At 50.3% G+C, this 15378-nt stretch overlaps 1 protein-coding gene across 1 annotated transcript in view; it reads right to left on the bottom strand.

Moving 5' to 3' along the window:
- Positions 1-711: 711 nt before the first annotated feature.
- The window catches only part of sympk (symplekin), a 55348-nt gene continuing 40681 nt past the window's right edge, over positions 712-15378 (bottom strand). The window contains exons 22-26 of the mRNA XM_070867807.1: positions 14310-14497; positions 12953-13129; positions 8441-8530; positions 3071-3703; positions 712-1929 (exon numbers count right to left, since the gene is read on the bottom strand). Of these exons, the coding sequence (XP_070723908.1) occupies positions 1627-1929; positions 3071-3703; positions 8441-8530; positions 12953-13129; positions 14310-14497 (1391 nt within the window). The 3' untranslated portion in view covers positions 712-1626. The remainder of the gene's footprint in view (positions 1930-3070; positions 3704-8440; positions 8531-12952; positions 13130-14309; positions 14498-15378) is intronic.

The following is a 15378-nucleotide window of genomic DNA, read 5'->3' as shown; positions in this document are numbered from 1 at the left end:
CTTGCTTCCACTTTAAAAGCGAGTTCTCAGGTGGCTGAACAGTCCAATACGGGACTTACAGTCTGTCACAGGTGGGACAGATAGTCGTTGAGGGGAAGGGGAGGGTGGGACAGATTTGCCGCACACTCCTTCCGCTGCCTGCGCTTGGTTTCTGCACGCTCTCGGTGACGAAACTCGAGGTGCTCAGCGCCCTCCCGGATGCACTTCCTCCACTTAGGGCGGTCTTTGGCCAGGGACTCCCAGGTGTCGGTGGGGATGTTGCACTTTATCAGGGAGGCTTTGAGGGTGTCCTTGTAACGCTTCCTCTGCCCACCTGTGGCTCGCTTGCCGTGTAGGAGTTCCGAGTAGAGCGCTTGCTTTGGGAGTCTCGTGTCGGGCATGCAGACAATGTGGCCCTGCCCAGCGGAGCTGGTCGAGTGTGGTCAGTGCTTCGATGTTGGCCTGCTCGAGAACACTGATTGCTGGTGCATCTGTTCTCCCAGGGGATTTGCAGGATCTTGCGGCGACATCGTTGGTGGTATTTCTCCAGCGATTTGAGGTGCCTACTGTATATGGTCCACGTCTGAGCCGTACAGGAGGGCGGGTGTCCTCTACAGCCCTGCAGACCACCATCCTGAAGTACAGGCCCACACACACCCTGAGGCTGCACCAGGAATTTTAAAAAAATTCCTTCCGAATCCCTGATTAAATACAGACACCGACTTCCGTGTGGACATTCCCAACACTCGCCAAACTTTTATTTATTTTACATTCTTACAACGTCAGATGTAAACCGAGCCAGCAGAACTGGTCCCACTCTGCACACTTCAGTTATTTCATACAAACTCAGACAGCCACGCTCCCAACAATTGTACTTATTTAAAAAGAAAAGCACAAAACATTTTCACTAGCGTTTTAAAGGAAGGAAACCTAGACAGACCCCTGCTGCGGGCCCCCACACGAGTCTTAAGGTCAGACTTGAACTGTTTTTTTTAAACTAAATCGGTTATGGATGCAAAAGGAACATATTCGGATCTAGAGTGCACCAAACTCTGAGCACAAAGTGGCGTGAAACTCAAAATTCAGAAGCAGCTCAGCCTGGAGTCAAGGCCGATTCGAAGGTCTGCGACGATCAGATGTGGCCCCAACATTCCACGCGCCGAGAATTGGCCCGGGGAGCTCCGCCACATCGAGTCGATTGTGGTTCGCGCAAAACGCTGGGGGGGGGGGGAAAAATCAGTCGAACGTTGGAAATACTCCGGAGCACGTCGTGGGTTCGGGCTGGGCGTCGGCAGTCAGAAGGTCGTGGGCTCAAGCGCCCCCCGCCTACTCCGGAGACTCGAGCCCGTCATCTGACAAGTGGGCGCGGTACCGAGGGAGTGCCGCACTGTCGGGAAGGGAGGACCGGCTGAGCATCGGAACCACCTCAGGCCAATCTTCAAAGAGGAGTCGGGGTATTCCGTCTGGCCAACACTCCTATGTCAACCAGGACCACCAAATGGCCATTTAGTTTAATTACTGCCAGCGAGATCGTGCGGGTTATTTTATTTTAAATGTAAATAGGATCCGAGCATTATTTAAACACCAGGATAGAGGGAGCTGAAGCTATTGGACACAGGTTCCACCTTCCTTCGATGTTTGTGGCTTTTATCTGTCCTTTGCAGCCAGCAAAGCAGCTTTGCGTTTGGCGACGGGCTGCGGGGCGCCGTTTGCGGCCGCTTGCCCCTTCTCGCCGTCGCCGGCTTCTGCCTCGGGCACCCCGCCCTCCGCGCCCTGCTCCATCGTCTCTTCGGCCGGCTGCCCGCTGCTGGTGGCCGGCCCTTCGGCCGCCATTGGCTCGTCCCGCACCAGGATCACCTGCTCCGTGACGTCCCCGTGGTCGGGCGCCACCAGATGGCCCACTTCGTGCAGCGGCGGCTGCTGACTGGGGTGCTGCCCCGCCGCCGGCTCCTGCAACCCAAAGCAAAGTGGGAGAGCGGTGAGACAAAGTTGTCGTGCAGTCCGACCCCTCCCCCCCCCCCCCCCGCCCGTTAGTGCAGTCTGACCACCCCCGCCCGTTAGTGCAGTTCAACCCCTCCCCCCCCGCCCGTTAGTGCAGTCTGACCCCTCCCCCCCACCCGTTAGTGCAGTTCAACCCCTCCCCCCCCGCCCGTTAGTGCAGTCCGACCCCCCCCTGCCCGTTAGTGCAGTCTGACCCCCCCCGCCCGTTAGTGCAGTTCGACCCCTCACCCCCCGCCCATTAGTGCAGTCCGACCCCCCCCCCCACCAGTTAGTGCAGTTCAACCCCTCCCCCCTCCGCCCGTTAGTGCAGTCTGACCCCTCCCCCCCACCCGTTAGTGCAGTCCGACCCCCCCCCGCCCGTTAGTGCAGTCCGACCCCTGCCCCCCACCCGTTAGTGCAGTTCAACCCCTCCCCCCTCCGCCCTTTAGTGCAGTCTGACCCCTCCCCCCCACCCGTTAGTGCAGTCCGACCCCCCCCGCCCGTTAGTGCAGTCTGACCCCCCCGCCCGTTAGTGCAGTTCGACCCCTCACCCCCCGCCCATTAGTGCAGTCCGACCCCCCCCCCCCCCACCAGTTAGTGCAGTCTGACCACCCCCCCGCCCATTAGTGCAGTCTGACCCCCCCCCCGCCCGTTAGTGCAGCTCAGTCCCTCCCCCCGCCCCTTGGTGCAGCCCTGTCTCTCCCCCCCCCCCCGCCACTTAGTGCAGCCCAGTACCCCCCCGCCCATTAGTGCAGCCCAGTATTCCCCCCCCCCCCCCCCAAACCCCTTACTGCAGCCCAGTCCCTCGGCCCCACCCGTGAGCACTGCTTGCCCTCTCCCCCCACAGCAAAGCCCAGATGGCTACCCCTCCCATGGCTTGAAGTTCGGCCCCCCCCCCCCCCCCCGCCCAACGTTGCCTGGGAATAACCCGAGCCAGCACAGCGAGGCGAGCAACTATGCTTTCTAATGACTGGATAAAACTAAGCAGAATTGAGCTGCCCCTTTTACAGACTGAAGTCTGCCTCCCCACCACTGCAGCTCCACTGCGCTGCCCACCATTCCCGCTGCGCGGGTACAAGCCGGTATTAACGACAATATGTCCTTCACATACAGTGTCCATGACGACCATCCCCTGTGAAGCTTCATCCAAAGCCATCGCTCCCTCCTCATCCTCCTTCACGTTGATGATAATCGTCGGATTCTCGGCCTCTCTGCTACCATCCGGGTCAGGACCAAGGCTGCTGACTTCCATTGGCTCATCCTTGGGAGCCACCACAGGGGCTGCAGCCAGCTGGCTCGGGGCAGTGTCACTGGGGGGCTTAGAGGCAGCCTTACCCGAGGGCTTGGAGGCAGCCTGGATTGGGGGATTGGAGGCGACCTCGCTGGGGGGTTTGGAGGCGACCTCGCTGGGGGGTTTGGAAGCAGTCTCGCTGGGCGGTTTGGAGGCAGCCTGGCTTGGGGGCTCGGAGGCTGCCTCTCTTGGGGGCTTGGAGACAGAGTGGCTGGGGGGTCCAGCGACAATCAGACTGGCAGGCTTCGAGACAGCCAGGCTGGGGGGAGCCAGGACAATCTTGCTGGGGGGGCCCAGGAGAGTATGGATGGGGCGTAACTGGGCAGCCAGCAGCTGCTGCTGTTTGAGTTTCTGCTCCTCCTCCAATTTTCTCTTCAAGGCTTTCTCTTGGGCCAGACGCACGGTAATCATATCCTTCTGAGCATGAGCAATGGTCAGGTGATGCATCTCCTCCTGTAAGACACAAACAGCCCGAGTCAGGACAACAACAACTTGTATTTATATAGCGTCTTTAACGTAATGAAACGTTCCAAGGCGCTTCACAGGAGTGTTATGAGATGAAAATTTGACACCGAGCCGCATAAGTAGAAATTAGCGGAGGTGACCAAAAGCTTGGTCAGAGAGGTAGGTTTTAAGGAGCGTCTTGAAGGAGGAAAGAGAGGTAGAGAGGTGGAGAAGTTTAGACAGGAAGTTCCAGAGCTTGGGGCCTAGGCAACAGAAAACACGGCCACTGATGGTTGAGCGATTATAATCAGGGATGCTCAGGAGGGCAGAATTAGAGGAGTGCAGACATCTCGGGGGGTTGTGGGGCTGGAGAAGATTACAGAGATAGGGAGGGGCGAGGGCCATGGAGGGATTTGAAAACAAGGATGAGAATTTTGAAATCGAGGCGTTGCTTAACCAGGAGCCAATGTAGGTCAGCGAGCACAGGGGGTGATGGGTGAGCGGGACTCGGTGCAAGTTAGGACACGGGGCAGCCGAGTTTTGGATCATCTCTAGTTTACGTAGGGTAGAATGTGGGAGGCCAGCCAGGAGTGCATTGGAATAGTCAAGTCTAGCGGTAACAAAGGCACGGATGGGGGGAGCCAGTTGAGTTTTCACGACGATCTGGCAGCTTTTATGATTTCGTTTTTCTGGTGGCGGTCCCCAATGTCACGGTGGCGTTTGACCTCACGACCTCTCGGTCACGAGTGCACTATATAATAACTTGCATTGGTACAGCGCCTTTATCGTAGTAAAACTGTCCTAGGCCCATCACGGGAGCTGTTATCAGATAAAACTTGGCACCGAGCCACATAAGGAGATATCAGGACAGGTGACCAAAAGCTTGGTCAAAGAGGGAGGTTTTCAGGAGCGTCTTAAAGGAGGAGAGAGAGACAAGGAGAGGTTTAGGGAGGGAATTTCGGAGCTTAGGGCCCAGGCAACTGAAGGCACGGCCGCCGATGGTGGGGCGAAGGAAGTGGGAGGGTGCAAGAGGCCAGAATTAGAGCGGTGCTGAGATCGCGGAGCGTTGCAGGGGTGGAAGAGGTTACTAAACCAGGAACTAAAAATGCTAGGTTATATGGGCTATAGGAAAGAAAGGGAAAACGGTAGGAGGAGGAGCATTAGCCTTAGTGATTAAGGTTGAACTCACTTCAATGATAAGAGAGTGTATACGAGAAGTAAACAGGCAGTGGAGACTTTATGGGTAGAAATAAGAAAGGATTTAAGACTGTAGTGGGAGATGTGTACCGGCCCTCTGGTAGCAGCTGTGAAGTGGTAGATTATAGAAATGCAGAGATCACACAAGCATGTAGCAATGGCAGAGAGGGGGATATTAACTTGGGAAAAGCGATCTAGCATATGTCAGAAAGGTAGTGAATTTTTTTGTGTGTCAGAGATAGTTTTCTGCAACAAAAAGTCCTCGAACCAACAAAGGGGCAAGTCATACTGGATTTAGCAATGAGTAATGCACCAGATTTAATTAACAGCCTAACGGTGCATGAACATTTATCTACTAGTGATCATAACATGATCGAGTTCAGCCTAATGTTTGAAAGGGGGAAACGTGAAATGGCTAAGATTCTTGATTTAAGCAAGGCTGACTCTAATGCAATGAGACAGAGACGGTCCACAGTAAACTGGGCCAATCTGTTTATGGGTAAAACGACAGAAGATCAGTGGAAGGTGTTTAAAAAAGAACTTGGCGTGGCAAGAGTACTACTTGCCAAAAAAACAGCCGTGGACGACTGAAGAGGTAAGAGATTATATAAAACTTAAATCCATCTTTAGGTTAAACCGAGGCCCCGTCAGCTCTCTCAGGTGGACGTAAAAGATCCCATGGCACTATTTCGAAGAGGAGCCGGTGTCCTGGTGCCAATATTTATCCCTCAATCAACATCACAAAAACACATTATTTGGTCAGTTTTACGTTGCTGTTTGTGGAAGCTTGCTGTGCGCAAATTAGCTGCCTAAATTGCAACAGTGACCACACTTCAGAAAGTACTTCATTGGCTGTAAAGGGCTTGGAGACATCCAGTAGTTGTGAAAGGCGCTATATAAATGCAAGTCTTTTCTTTTAAAGGAAAAGGCATATAAAAATGCAAAAAATAACACCGATGCTGGCAAATGAGAAAGATTAAAGATCAGAAAAGGGTGACAAAACAGATAGTAAGAGCTGCAAAAAGGGAATATGAAAAGAAACTGGCAAGGGACATCAAAATCAATACGAAGAACTTTTACAATTGTATTAGGAAAAGGAGGATGTTTGGGAACAATGTTGACCCCTGAAAACTGGTAATGGTGACATTGTCAATGATAATAAGGAAATGGCAGACATGTTAAATAATTACTTTGCGTCAGTATTTACAGTAGAGGAAGAGGATAGTATGCCGGAAACCCAAGGAAACTGATACTGAACCAGGGACTCAACAAAATTAACATAAGCAAAATAACAGTAAATAATGGCACTAAAGAGTGACAAGTCCCCAGGACCTGATGGTCTCCATCCCAGGGTTTTAAAGTAGGTGAGCACAGTGCAGATGGACTAACTATAATTTTCCAAGTTCTCTCGATTCAGGAACCGTTCCTTTAGAATGGAAAATTGCACAAATCACTCCGCTATTTAAAAATGGTGAGAGGGGGGAAAACCAGAGAATTATAGACCAGTTAGCCGAACATGTGTTGTCGGGAAATTATTAGAGTCTATAATTAAGTATAGGGTGATTGAGCATCTTGAACATTTTCAGCTGGTCAGCGAGAGCCAGCAGGGATTTATAAAAGGCAGTCATGCCTGACAAACCTGATAGAATTTTTTGAATAGGTGACAAAAGTAATGGATAGGGGAATATCTGTGGATGTTATTTATAAAGAGACTGTTAATGAAGGTTGAAGCCTGTGGAATTAAAGACAAATTATTGACCTGGTTAGGAAATTGGCTGAGCGGCAGGAGACAGAGAGTGGGGATAAAGGGCAGGTATTCGAATTGGCAGGATGTGACTAGTGGTGTCCCACAGGGATCTGTATTGGGACCTCAACTACTTGCTGTATTTATTAACGACTTAGATGATGGGATAGAAAGTCACACATCCAAATTTGCAGATGACAGAAAGATAGGCGGCATTATAGGCAGCATAGATGAAAGCTTAAAATTACAGAGAGATATTAATAGATTAAGTGACTGGGCAAAACTGTGGCAAATGGATTTCAATGTCGGCAAACGTGAGGTCATCCACTTTGGACCTAAAAAGGATAAAACAGGGTACTTTCTAAATGGTGAAAAGCTAAAACAGGTCCAGGGAGACTTGGGGATCCAGGTACATAGATCATTAAAATGTCATGAACAGGTACAGAAAATAATCAAAATAGCTAATGGAATGCTGGTCTTTATATCTTGAGGACTAGAGTACAAGGGGGTAGAAGTTATGCTGCAGCTCGTTAGACCGCACCTGGAGCACTGTGAGCCGTTCTGGGCCCCACACCTGAGGGAGGATGTATTGGCCTTGGAGGGAGTGCAGCATGAGTTTACCAGAATGATACCCGGACTGCAAGGGTTAAGTTACGACGAGAGATTACACAAACTAGGGCTGTATTCCCTGGAATTTAGAAGGTTAAGGGGTGATCTGATCGAAGTTTTCAGGATATTAAGGGGAACAGATTGGGTTGGGGATTCTAGGACTAGGGGGCAGAGTCTAAAAATTAGAGCCAGACCTTTCAGGAGTGAAATGAGGAAACACTTCTACACACAAAGGGTGGTAGAAGTTTGGAACTCTCTTCCACAAACGGCAGTTGATGTTAGACAAAGTGTTAACTTTAAATCTGCGATTGATTTTTGTGAACCAAAAGGTATTAAGAGATATAGGGCAAAAGCAGGTATATGGAGTTAGGTCATCACTTCACAAAGTACTTCATTGGCTGTAAAGTGCTTTATGATGTCCTGTGGTCGTGAAAGGCGCTATATAAATGCAAGTCTTCTTTTTTAACACATAGCTCTCTGCTTGGACCTCGCCCACAGTCACCCCTCAAAGTACCCACACTGATATTCATTTTATAACTATTTCAAGGAATATTGGCTCAATATAGCAGTGTCAGCTGTGGCTCAGTGGGTAACACCCTCGCCTGAGTCAAAAGGTTGTGGGTTCAAGTCGCACTCCAGGGACTTGAGCACATAAATCCATGCCGTCACTCCCAATGCAGTACTGAGTCAGAGGTGACGTCTTTCGGATGAGACGTTAAACCGAGGCCCCGTGTGCTCTCTCAGGTGGATGTGAAAGATCCCGTGGCACTATTTCGAAACAGAGCAGGGCAGTTCTCCCCGGTGTCCTGGGGCCAATATTTATCCCTCAGTCAACATAACAAAAACAGGTTATCTGGTCATTATCACATTGCTGTTTGTGGGAGCTTGCTGTGTGCAAATTGGCTGCCGCGTTTCCCACATTACAACAAGCGACTACACTCCAAAAGTACTTCATTGGCTGTAAAGCGCTTTGAGACGTCGGGTGGCCATATAAATGCAAGTCTTTCTTTCTTATCTGGAACTTTGGAAAATCGATACAGTGGGGCCCAAGGGACAATCGGCCACTGAATGGTGCAGTAACGGAAAAAGTCAGGATTATTCATCCGGTTTCACGGAATCATTTGAGGAAGTTCAGGCCCGACTAATAAAACTTCAAGGCCGCGCTAGTTTGCCGGAACATTTGCTGAAGCACTCACCTCACTCATTAGCTTGGGCTCCATGGGCTCCACGTCGGGCTTGGCGTTCGCCTCCAGCACAGCCATGATCGACTTCGGAATATGGTTTTGCTGAAATTGAGCGAATATAAAATTAGCGGAAGGAGGCTTCTCCGACGGCAGACAGCTGCATCACCGGTAAATATTAAGAACATAAGAAATAGGAGCAGGAGTAGGTCATACGACCCCTCGAGCCTGCTCCGCCATTCAATACGATCACGGCCGATCCGATCATGGAATCAGGCCCACATCCCCGCCCACTCCCCATATTCCCTTATGGGTTAAGAAACTGTCTATCTCTGCCTTAAATTTAGTTAATGGCCCAGCTTCCACAGCTCTCCGAGGCAGCAAATTCCACAGATTTACAACCCTCAGAGAAGAAATTCCTCCTCATCTCAGTTTTAAATGGGTGGCCCCTTATTCTAAGATCATGCCCCCTAGTTCTAGTCTCCCCCATCAGTGGAAACATCCTCTCTGCATCCACCTTGTCAAGCCCCCTCATAATCTTATACGTTTCGATAAGATCACCTCTCATTCTTCTGAATTCCAATGAGTAGAGGCCCAACCTACTCAACCTTTCCTCATAAGTCAACCCCCTTGTCCCCGAAATCAACCGAGTGAACCTTCTCTGAACTGCCTCCAAAGCAAGTATATCCTTTCGTAAATATGGAAACCAAAACTGCACGCAGTATTCCAGGTGTGGCCTCACCAATGCCCTGTATAACTGTCGCAATATTGCCGTCAACACGCACGGCTTGTTCCCAGCAGCTAAGCACTTCAAACACGGAGCGGTGATATCTTGCGTGTGTGCCCGGCCTCCCCGCCACTCGGTGATCATAATTGCCGAAACTCGATGGGGAATGTACTCAGGCATCCCATTAATCCCCTGACAACTGCAGCATCAGTTCCTATGGACTGGAGGGTAGCTAATGTAACACCACTTTTTAAAAAAGGAGGGAGAGTGAAAACGGGTAATTATAGACCTGACATCAGTAGTGGGGAAAATGTAGGAATCAATTATTAAGGATGAAATAGCAGCGCATTTGGAAAGCAGTGACAGGATCGGTCCAAGTCAGCATGGATTTATGAAAGGGAAATCATGCTTGACAAATCTTCTAGAATTTTTTGACGATGTAACTAGCAGAGTGGACAAGAGAGAACCAGTGGATGTGGTGTATTTGGACTTTCAAAAGGCTTTTGACAAGGTTCCACACAAGAGATTGGTGTGTAAAATTAAAGCACATGGTATTGAGGGTAATGTACTGACGTGGATAGAGAACTGGTTGGCAGACAGGAAGCAGAGAGTCGGGATAAGCGGGTCCTTTTCAGAATGGCAGGCAGTGACTAGTGGGGTGCCGCAGGACTCAGTGCTGGGACCCCAGCTATTTACAATATACATTAATGATTTGGATGAAAGAATTGAGTGTAATATCTCCAAGTTTGCAGATAACACTAAACTGGATGGCGGTGAGAGCTGTGAGGAAGACGCTGAGAGGCTGCAGGGTGACTTGGACAGGTTAGGTGAGTGGGCAAATGCATGGCAGATGCAGTATAATGTGGATAAATGTAAGGTTATCCACTTTGGGGGCAGAAACACGAAGGCAGAATATTATCTGAATGACGGCAGATTAGGAAAAGGAGAGGTGCAACGAGACCTGGGTGTCATGATACATCTGTCATTGAAAGTTGGCATGCAGGTACAGCAGGCGGTGAAGAAGGCAAATGGGATTTGAGTATAGGAGCAGGGAGGTCTTACTGCAGTTGTACAGGGCCTTGGTGAGGCCTCATCTGGAATATTGTGTTCAGTTTTAATCTCCTAATCTGAGGAAGGACATTCTTGCTATTGAGAGAGTGCAGCGAAGGTTCAGCAGACTGATTCCCAGGATGGCAGGACTGACATATGAGGAGAGACTGGATCGACTGGGCCTGTATTCACTGGAGTTTAGAAGGATGAGAGGGGATCTCATAGAAACATATAAAATTCTGACAGGACTGAACAGGTTAGATGGAGGAAGAATGTTCCCGATGTTGGGGAAGTCCAGAACCAGGGGACACAGTCTAAGGATAAGGGGTAAGCCATTTAGGACTGAGATGATGAGGAGAAACTTCTTCACTCAGAGAGTTGTTAACCTGTGGAATTCCCTGCAGCAGAGAGTTGTTGATGCCAGTTCATTGGATATATTCAAGAGGTAGTTAGATATGGCCCTTACGGCTAAAGGGATCAAGGGGTATGGAGAGAAAGCAGGAAAGGGGTACTGAGGGAATGATCTTATTAAATGGTGGTGCAGGCTCGTAGGGCCTACTCCTGCACCTATTTTCTATATTTCTATCTGCTAACTTGATGCATTGGCTTCCAAATGAGGCAGAACCCGCTGTTAGGGAATGGGCTAAATCCATGGAGTGAGCGCCCTTATTCCCAAGGTATCTATCCCCACACCACCACCCCAGCAACAATCTCCCCAGTAGATGATGTTTATGCGAATTTTCGGGAGCCATGTATTATTAAAGGGAAAGTAACTGCGTGGAGAGAGAGAGAGAGAGAGAGTCGGGGTAAAAGGGACGTTTTTGGGATTGGTCAAACATGGGTGCTGATGTAACCCAGGATCTGTGCTGGGATCCATTGGCTTGGACACAAGATGAGGAACAATACTGCAGTTTGCTGATGAGGCGTGGGACGAAGCAAAAACCTTAAAACATTCAACAACAACCTGTATTTATATAGCACCTCGAACGTAGTGAAACGTCCCTAGGCGCTTAACGGGAGTGTTAAGGTAAATTTTGACACCGAGACGCAAAAGTAGAAATGAACGCAGGTGACCAAAAGCTTGGTCAAAGAAGTCGGTTTTAAGGAGCGTCTTAAAGGAGGAAAGAGAGGTAGGGAGATGGAGAGGTTTAGGGAGGGAGTTCCAGAGCTTGGGGCCCAGGCAACAGGAGGCACGGCCACCAATGGTTGAACGATTATAATCAGGGATGCTCAAGAGGGCAGAATTAGAGAGGAGTGTAGACATCTCGTGGGACTAGAGGGGATTACAGAGATAGTGAGGGGCGAGGGCCATGGAGGGATTTGAAAACAAGGATGAGAATTTTGAAATTGAGGCATTGCTTAACCGGGAGCCAGTGTCAGCGAGCACAGGGGGTGATGAGTGAGCGGGACTTGGTGCGAGTTAGGACACGGGTCAGCCGAGTTTTAGATTACGTAGGGTAGAATGTGGGAGGCCAGCCAGGAGTGCGTTGAAAATAAATGGAAAAGAGAAAAGGACAGGGTAATGGGATTGGAGTAATAGCACCAGGTGAAGAGCTAGCATCACCATAGCTGTGATGGGCCGAATGTGCTGCAACTTTGATGACCTTATCCACATTGCTGTGGAGTGTAGGCACTGGTCCCCAGAAGGCATTGCCAATGGCTCCTCACACAGCATCCAATGGCAAGGCAGGATGGCCCGCCAAGCGGCCAATCAGCTGCTGTCCCGCACCAACTGCTGCTGGATACAGGGAAAACCCGAAGGTTAAAGGTCCGGGAGGGGCGGGGGGGGAAGCAATTGCATTGAAAAGGGTCTTCCACGCACATTAAAATGCTTTGGACTGCTGTTGACTTCAGGAAGATATCAATAAACTGGTCAGGTGGGCAGAACAGTGGCAAATGGAATTCAACCGGAGAAGTGTGAGGTAATGCATTTGGGGAGGGCTAACAAGGAAAGTGAATGAGCATTCAATGGTAGGATACTCAGAAGTGTAGAGGAACAAAGGGACTTTGGAGTACATGTCCACAGATCCCTGAAGGTAGCAGGCCAGGTGGATAAGGTGGTTAAGAAGGCATACGGAATGCTTGCCTTTATTAGCCGAGGCATAGAATACAAGAGAGCAGGGAGGTTATGCTTGAACTGTATAAAACATGAGTTCGGCCACAGCTGGAGTACTGCATGCAGGTCTGGTCACCAATTACAAGAAAGATGTGATTGCACTGGAGAGGGTACAGAGGGGATTTACGAAGATGTCGCCTGGAATCGAGAATCTTATCTATGAGGAAAGATTGGATAGGCTGGGGTTGTTTACCTTGAAACAGGAGGTGGTTGAGGGGGGACCTTATTGAGGTGTATAAAATTATGAGGGACCTGGATAGAGTGGATAGGACGGACCTGTTTCCCTTAGCAGAGGGCATAGATTTAAAGTAATTGGTAGAAGGTTTAGGGGGGTTTTTGAGGGGAAATCTCTTCACCCAAGGGTGGTGGGGGTCTGGGATGGAGCTCACTGCCTGAAAGGGTGGTAGAGGCAGAAACCCTCACCATATTTTAAAAGGACTGGGATGTGCACTTGAAGTGCCGTAACCCACAGGGCTACTGACCGAGAGCTGGCAAGTGGGATTAGGCCGGATAGCTGTGTGTCGGCCGGCGCAGACACGATGGGCCGAAATGGCCTCCTTCCGTGCTGTAAATGTCTAGGATTCTATGATATAAAAAGGGAAAGGATCCCTTTCCGCCTGCAGCATCGACGTACCTGGTGGGGTGTGAAAGAACGCACGTGGGTCAAGAGTGGCTCGCGGAGTTCCGGGCACTTCTCGAAAACATTGACGAGTGGAGTGGGTGGGAGCTGCAGCAGAACCTGGAAGGACTGCGGCTTTGTTCGCTGGCAGCATTTAATGAAGCCTTCCCACACCTTGGGATACTTCCAAACCTATAGCAGCAGAGACAAGAGGAACCTCGTTACAGAGCAGTCCACCAAGAGACCGCGCCACGAACACCACAAATTATAATCGGAGATGTTGAAGTTACCAAACGGCTCACCAATGCACCAGCACTGTAATCAGGTTACAGAGTGACATTCCCACTAATCCATCCCACCAAACACTCCCAGGGCCAACTCCATCATGGGTTAGATACAGAGTAAAGCTCCCTCTACACTGTCCCAAACACTCCCGGGGCAGGTACAGCACGGGGTTAGATACAGAGTAAAGCTCCCCCTACACTGTCCCATCAAACACTCCCAGGGTAGGTACAGCACGGGTTAGATAGAGAGTAAAGCTCCCCCTACACTGTCCCATCAAACACTCCCAGGGTAGGTACAGCACAGGTTAGATACAGAGTAAAGCTCCCTCTACACTGTCCCATCAAACACTCCCAGGGCAGGTACAGCACGGGGTTAGATACAGAGTAAAACTCCCCCTGCGAACATCATTGTTCCTATGTTAGTATACTGTCCCATCTAACAGTTCCAGGGTAGGTCATTTGAAACTAGGTCCCAGAGATGAAAGCACAGAGCACTAGCCACTGTCTCAGTCAGCCCCCACGCTGGGATCCACTGACTATTGATGGTCAAACGTGCCTCAGCCATGCAGCATCCCGACGTGGGACATATTGTCACTGGGTCAGAATCTTGGAACTCCCTACCTAAGTAACAGCACTGTGGGAGTACCTTCACCACGGACTGCAGCGGCTCACCACCACCTTTGCACAGGCAATAAATGCTGGCCTTGCCAGCAACGCTCAGATCCCAAGAATTACTGAAAAACAAGACTGCATATGGTGACGTCACAAGTCCCGGCCAGAATGGAGACCATTGGGTAATTCCCCTGTCAATCCCACACAGAGGCAGCACTGGGATTGATTTTATGCACGTAACTTGTATTGTGTAACTATCCTACAATCACTGCATTTTGCTGGAGAAATTAGCCTGCTTTTATCAGTGGTTTCTGCAGTTTTGGCCAGGAGTTCTGTTTGCTGTGGTTCGAGACTCGGTTTAAATAGACACTGTAGACTGTTTGCTCCAAGTCCCGCCCCCAAGTGCCACCCCCGCCTCCAAGTCATTGGCTGACACAGGGGCGTCAATACTCGCCTACTCGGCGCCCTCCCGCTACCTGTTTCATGATGAGCCGGGACAAGATGTTCATGACAAAGCCGCCAAGCCGTGGGTACATAGTGAGCGACTGAATAACTGTTCGCATCAGCAGCATGGGGAGTGGGCTCTGCTCCATCAGCTGCTGCATCACCACAGCGAGAACCTCCGATGTGTACACATTCCGCTCTGCGAAGCACAGGTTCGTAGCTTAAAAAAGAAAAAAAACAAGTCATAACGAGTCAGCGACCAACTCCAAAGAAAAAGCTGCAACAACTACTCACATTTATATAGGGCCTTAATTTAAAGCAGTAAGACATCCCAAGCAATGTTGCCTCTTACTTTGTTTGGATGTGTGCCGATGTTCCCGCTAAGGTGCGCACATGCACAGCCTCCCAGTAATCCGCAAGGTCCCTCTCGCAGGCCACTCGCCGGGTTTTGCATTGTGAATACTGCGCATGCGCAGACATTTAAAGGGGCCGCGCGTTTAAAGAAACAGGCCGCGCAGCTCACAGGGAACAGGAGTGTGAGGCCCCTTTAAGGGAGGGCATGGCCCATTCACAGCTCCGTACATGCGCCAAACTTTGCATTGAAGAAGCCAGTCCCAGGCTGCACAGCTTAAAGGGAACATTGGTCTCAAGGCGCTTCACAGGAGCAATTATCAAACAGGATTGGACACCGAGCCACGTAAGGAGCCAGTAAGACAGGTGACCAAAAGCTTGGTCAAAGAGGTATATTTTAAGGAGCGTCTTAAAGGAGGAGGGGGTGAAGGGAGTTTCAGAGTTTAGGGCCTGGGCGGCTGAAGGTTCGGCTGCCATGTTTACCTACATAACCTGGTTAGCCATGGCTCAGTGGGCAGCACCCTCGCCTCCGAGTCAGAAGTTTGTGGGTTCAAGTCCCACTCCAGAGACTTGAGCACAAAAATTTTTATCAAAGCCGACTCTCACAGTGCTGAGGGAGTGCTGCACTGTCGGAGGTGCCATCTTTCGGATGAGACGTTAAACCGAGGTCCCGTCTGCTCTCTCAGGTGGACGTAAAAGATCCCACGGCACTATTTCGAAGAAGAGCAGGGGAGTTACCCCCAGTGTCCT

This window comes from Pristiophorus japonicus, chromosome 26, assembly GCF_044704955.1.
Source record: "Pristiophorus japonicus isolate sPriJap1 chromosome 26, sPriJap1.hap1, whole genome shotgun sequence".
In the NCBI taxonomy this organism is placed as follows: Eukaryota; Metazoa; Chordata; class Chondrichthyes; family Pristiophoridae; genus Pristiophorus; species Pristiophorus japonicus.
This window is presented reverse-complemented; position numbering and strand designations above follow the sequence as displayed.